The sequence below is a fragment of the Agelaius tricolor genome, unplaced genomic scaffold (genome assembly GCF_023055355.1).
Source record: "Agelaius tricolor isolate 1412-34295 unplaced genomic scaffold, bAgeTri1.0.p SCAF_7, whole genome shotgun sequence".
NCBI classification, from domain to species: Eukaryota; Metazoa; Chordata; class Aves; order Passeriformes; family Icteridae; genus Agelaius; species Agelaius tricolor.
Window position 1 is genome coordinate 1,219,746 of NW_027269267.1, and position 6,200 is coordinate 1,225,945.

Consider the following 6,200-nt stretch of genomic DNA (forward strand, 5'->3'; position numbering starts at 1 on the left):
AATTCAATTTGTCCAGATTTTTATTACTCTAATTGTATTACTATTTTTATAACCATTTTATTACTATTAAACTTTTAAAATTTTTATAAAAAGTGATTGGCGGTTTTCACAATTCCCTAATTGCTTCTTCAGGCAACGCGTGGAGATTGGAGATTTTACTGGATATTTTCAGGTTATTTTTAAAGTGGTTTTAAGTCACACAGTTTGGATCTAAATTGGCACTTTTGACCAGCACTAATTCACAGTTATTCTGAGGTGGGAACATCCAGATCTGCTTGTGGATTTTAAAAATGCTCAAATAACCAAGTAATCCCTGTCTTGGCTTTATTTTCCCAAAGGACAGACTATCAAAGGGAAGCACAATCACAAATTTTTCTTGGACTTTCCCAAGATCCTCACAGGAACCATCGCATTGATTTCCTCAGGACTCCATTATCCATGGACCTGTGTGTAAATTGAATCAACACTTCCACAGCTCTTTGGAATTCCAGTGAGTTCCCTCTGTGTGACTCCATGAGTCCCTCACTGCTGGCATTCCCAGAGAGTCAAGGTGACTCTGGGCTTGTTTTATCCCTGGCCCCCAGGTTTTCATGGATCACACACTTGAGATCTTCTGGGTTCAGCACCTGGTTCTTGTACTTCTCGCCCCAGTCCTCCACGATGTACTGGTGATAGGGATCATTGGAGTGCTCCCTCCTCTTGGATTTCACAGTGCTCACCAGGATGGCCACGATGATGAAGGAGAACATCCCAATCATCACCATCAGGTACAGGATAACGTAGTCAAAGTTTTCAGCAGCCACCTCAGCCTGCAGTTTGTCCGCTGCTTCTGTCATGTTCCTCCTCCAGCTGTTCATGTAATTGAGGAAGGTTTCCTTGAAAATATCTTCCACTGCCCAAGTGAAGTTCTGCAGCTTGGTCATCCTCGCCAATTATGCTGCTAAAGACAAAAAAAAAATTCTTTTAAATCAGATGTCTGCATTAAAAGAGTTGGTTTGGAGTATTTTGTCTGTGTTATATCAATTATCTGGTAACAGTCACCTTCTGACACTTGAAGGTGCAGCTTTAGCTCAGCTGAGAATCCCCATCTCTGAGTGGTTCAGTATGTTCAGAGACCCAAGGAGGTCCTACTCAGAATCATGGAATGGTTTGGGCTGGGAGGGACCTTAAAATCATCCAGTGCCACCCCTGCCATGGCAGGGACACCTCCCACTGTCCCAGGCTGCTCCAGCCCCAGTGTCCAACCTGGCCTTGGGCACTGCCAGGGATCCAGGGGTGGAATTCCATCCCAGCCCTGCCCACCCTGCCAGGGAACAATTCCTCATTGCCAAGATCCCACCCAGCCCTGCCCTCTGGCACTGGCAGCCATTCCCTGTGTGCTGTCCCTGCATGCCCTGGAAATTGTCTCTCTCCAGCTTTCCTGGGGCTCCTGCAGGCCCTGCAAGGCCACCCTGAGCTCAGCCCAAAGCTTCTCCTGTGCAGGTGAACAATCCCAGCTGTGCCAGCCTTTCCTCCCAGCAGAGCTGCTCCATCCCTGTGCTCATCCTGGAGCCCACTCAGGTCCCTTTGCTCTGGGGACACTTTGGTGAAGGCCCCCATGGCCCTGTCACAGGGTTTGTGGCCCTGTCCCTTCCCTGCAGAGGGGAATCCACAAGGGAGGAAGGATTGCTCCTGAGGAGAAGACAAAGCCATGGGAGGGACAGGGAGGCCGAGACTCCATCCCTGGAGTGCCCTCAGGGACCATTTGGGACAGTCCCCAGAGGGGAAGAGACACTGCCTGGTACTGCAAAGCCATGTTTGATCCCATTATCCCAAAATTCAGACGCCAGTGCTGCTCAGGCCCCATAAACCAGGTGTGTGTCCCACAGGAGGAAAATCCCCCTCCAGAATTCCTTCCCACCTGATCCCATTCCCACCAGATCCCATTCTGATGAGAGCCATTCCCACGTGATCCCATTCCCACACAGATCCCATTCCCACCTGATCCCATTCCCACCAGATCCCATTCCCACCCAGATCCCATTCCCACCCAGATCCCTTTCCCACACAGATCCCATTCCCACCCAGATCCCATTCCCACCTGATCCCATTCCCACCTGATCCCATTCCCACACAATCCCATTCCCATACAGGTCCCATTCCCACACAATCCCATTCCCATACAGATCCCATTCCCACACCGATCCCATTCCCACCCAGATCCCATTCCCACCCAGATCCCATTCCCACCAGATCCCATTCCCACCCAGATCCCATTCCCACCCAGATCCCTTTCCCACACAGATCCCATTCCCACACAATCCCATTCCCATACAGATCTCATTCCCACCCAGATCCCATTCCCACACAATCCCATTCCCATACAGATCCCATTCCCACCCAGATCCCATTCCCACACAATCCCATTCCCATACAGATCCCGTTCCCACCCAGATCCCATTCCCACCTGATCCCATTCCCACACAATCCCATTCCCACCCAGATCCCATTCCCATACAGATCCCATTCCCACCCAGATCCCATTCCCATACAGATCCCATTCCCACACAATCCCATTCCCACCCAGATCCCATTCCCACCCAGGCTGTCCCACTTTAATGTGGGCAATTCCTTCCTCTCTCCAGGCCAGCCAAGCCCTAAAACCCGTGGAAATCTTCCCCCAAAGCCCTTTGTTCCCAGTCCCATCCTCAAGAACGAGGAGTTGGCTGCATCCAAGGGGAAGAGGCACTGAATTTTCATTGCTAATAAAAATGTGGGATGTGTTCCAATTCAGGAATTCAGGAATTCAGCCTTTGTGCACACAGGGATTCAGGTACACGTGCAGGTGGATCCCTCTGCAGTTACTCCCTTACACATGCTCAAATATAGAGGATAAAGGTAATTAATGAAACGAAATGAGAAAATACAAATACAAACTGCCTTTACTGTCTGTAAAACCTGCTTTTTCCTTGGTTTCCATCAAAAACTGCTATCATTTTTCAGGAGGAAATAGACTTGTAACAGCAGCTTACCTTTGCTGTGTCCTTCCCTAAGGAGATTCAGGATTTTCCAGCTCCACTGGATAATGGGGTGAAACTTCCCCAAAAAGAGCAGGAATGTCTTTAAGGAGCCTGCACAAGGCTGGGAGCAGGTGCCTGTGAAATAAGTGCCTTGCACTGCACTTATGTTTATATTAAATTAAAAGCTAAATCTAATCTCACCTGGAAAGTCAAATATTGGCTGACAGCTTGCATCAGTCATCCTGTCGGATCTGGGACTGAGCCTTTGTGCTGACTGCTGCAAGTTCAGATATTGGAAAAGAGCTTTCCTGGGGATAAACGGCTGCAGCTCCATTCTTGGTGAGCCAGAAGAGTAAAGATGAGCTCTGTTAAATAATAATAATATTAAGAATTACTAGAGAAGAATTCTTGGCTGTGAGGGTGGGCAGGCCCTGGCACAGGGTGCCCAGAGCAGCTGTGGCACTTCCAGGATCCCTGGCAGTGCCCAAGGCCAGGATGGGGCTTGGAACAACCTGGGACAGTGAAATGGGATCATCTTTAAGGTCCCTCCCAACCTGAATCATTCCATGTTCCTATGAATAAACCAGTAGCACCAGCAGTGATAAGAACAATGATTTCCTTTGCTGATCTGGGCACAAGAAGTGAGCACTGAGCAGTCAGGCTGCTCAATACCCTAAGCTTGAGTTCCTTCCCTTCCCTTCCCTTCCCTTCCCTTCCCTTCCCTTCCCTTCCCTTCCCTTCCCTTCCCTTCCCTTCCCTTCCCTTCCCTTCCCTTCCCTTCCCTTTTTTTCCCCTTCCCTTTTTTCCCCTCTTTTCCCCTTTCCCCTTTCCCTTTTTCTCCTTTTTCCCCTTTCTAGATTTCCCCTTTCCCCTTTTTTTTTCCTTTCCCATTTTTTCCTTTCCCCCTTTTTTTCCTTTCCACTTTTTTTCCTTTCCCCTTTTTTCCTTTCCCCTTTTTTTCCTTTCCCCTTTTCCTTTCCCCTTGTCACTTCCATGCCCTTGCTGCAGAAATAAATCCTCAGAGCTCTGCTCTACGGGCACCTCACTCATGATCTAGAGCAGCAAAAGACAAAAAACTTCCTAAAAAAACCCCAGAAAACCAAACCAAAAGAGAAAAAAAAAAAAAATAAAAAAGGAGAATGAATGAGATTTGGCTTTCCTTCTGGCAAGCAGCAGATGCTGACACCTCTGAGAGGCTCTGAGACACCTGAGGAGTTTGCTCAGGGAAATGAGACCACATCAGGAGCATCAGCAGCAGCTCCTGCTCTGCTGGGGACATCCAGGGAGGGAGATCATGGTGGGATTGAGGTGCAAAAGGCTCCCCAAGCACTTTGGCTGGGATTAAAAACCCATATTTTCATTTTACAGCCAGTCCTGCCTAAGAAATGCCATCTTTGAGGGGCAGGAAGGCAGCGTGGAGTGATCCCAAATCCACAGCACACCCCAGAGGGAGGGAGATCTGCTCCTGGTTTGGAAAATGCTGATCCCTGAGGAAACCCTGCTGCTGCCACCCTTGTCATGGTTACTGCAACATCCTGGAGATGTTCTGAGCAGGAAACCTCCCAGCACAGGGACGAGCTGCTGGCAGCATTTCCTGCTGATCCCAAACTTTTCCTGGCAGGTCCCCCTGGCTTTACCCCCAAAGAGCTTCTGTTTGCTGTGAGGAACCCCAGAGGCTGTGCACAGACATTCCCTGGCTGCTCCCAGCTGGATAAAGTCACTTGGAGCTCTTTTGTCTGGCTATGGAAATGAGAAAGGAGCCTGGAAGTTCCCAAGTTGAGAAATCACTGCCAATAATGAGAAATTTATCCCTCCCTCAACCCCTCTCTTCTACCAGCTGTTCCTGAAACCAAAGCTCCCCTGAATAATGGCAGTCCCAGTGTCCCCCTGAAGGTCACTGAGCTCAGGGTTTGCTGAGTCTGGAGGGCAGGGAGGGGTCAGGGACAGACAGGGTGGGAATGATTAAACAGGAGGAGGAGCAGACAAAGGTCTTGGGCAGGAAAGGTGGAAACCTTAATATTGGCCTGGAATGGAGACTAATGGCAAGCAAAATGCCCCTGACCTCATGGAATAACAATAATAATAATAATGATGGAATTCCTGAGTGGGAAGGGATCCCCCAGTGCCAGCCCTGCCCTGCCCAGAGCCCAGCAAGCCCAGCCTGGGCATCCCTGGCAGCGCTGGCCAAAGGCTCCTGGAGCTGTGGCAGCCTCGGGGCCGTGCCCATTCCCTGGGCAGCCTGGGCAGTGCCAGCACCCTCTGGGCAAGAACCTTGCCCTGAAATCCAACCTAAATCCCTCCAGGCCCAGCCCCAGCCCCTCCCTGGTGCTGCCCCTGTGCTGTGATTTGGAGCCTTTTCCCACCTGCCTGATTCTGTGACTCTCCTGAATAGCAGAGGATTGGGATCAATGCTGATCTCCCCCAGACATTTCCCTTCAGAGGAGTTCTCAGTGCACCTGATCCCTTTTTCTCCCAACATTCCATTGTTTCCCTGCATCATCTGCAAGAAACAAACTCTGCCCTTTGGATGCCTTGCCCTGGCCAGGGTTTTCTTTTTACCTGAGGAAACCCTTTGGAATTGCTTCTTTCTGATGGAACAGTTCTTGCATCTTTGGGGGTCTCTGAGTGCTGAGTGGGTCAGCCTTTGGGGTATTTTGGTTTCCTGAGAGATCCTGAGCCCCATTTAGTGTTTGATCCCCTGGTGTGACCCTTTGGCTCTGTCTGAGCCCCACTTAGTGTTTGATCCCCTGGTGTGACCCTTTGGCTCTGTCTGAGCCCCATTTAGTGTTTGATCCCCTGGTGTGACCCTTTGGCTCTGTCTGAGCCCCATTTAGTGTTTGATCCCCTGGTGTGACCCTTTGGCTCTGTCTGAGCCCCATTTAGTGTTTGATCCCCTGGTGTGACCCTTTGGCTCTGTCTGAGCCCATCTTTCCCCACAGGATCACAGGAACAGCTGAGCTGCTGCAGTGTTGGCTGTGTCCAGAGGGATCCTGCCAGGCTGCCCCAGAATATCCATAGCTGCTAAAGCCCTGTCTAAATATCCCAATAACTCCATGGCTGAAGGCCAGAGCCCACATCAGGATGCCCTGTCCTTAATTCCTGCTGGAGAGGGACACCTGGGATGCTCCTTTGTGGCTAAAGGGAAATCCCAGAGTCACAGAATCACCGAGAGACTTCCATGGGCATCCAGCATCAGCCCAA

General features: G+C 50.1%; 1 protein-coding gene across 1 annotated transcript; it reads right to left on the reverse strand.

The window, feature by feature from the left end:
* Positions 1–479: 479 nt before the first annotated feature.
* KCNE2 (potassium voltage-gated channel subfamily E regulatory subunit 2) lies at positions 480–923 on the reverse strand. The gene has a single exon (XM_071430097.1). It carries the CDS (start codon positions 921–923, stop codon positions 546–548), a length of 378 nt encoding a protein of 125 aa, XP_071286198.1. The 3' UTR covers positions 480–545.
* Positions 924–6,200: the final 5,277 nt, after the last annotated feature.

Bases quoted from the DNA above. Each gene is read 5' to 3' on its own strand.
- KCNE2 (XM_071430097.1), bottom strand. From the start codon at position 923: ATGACCAAGCTGCAGAACTTCACTTGGGCAGTGGAAGATATTTTCAAG.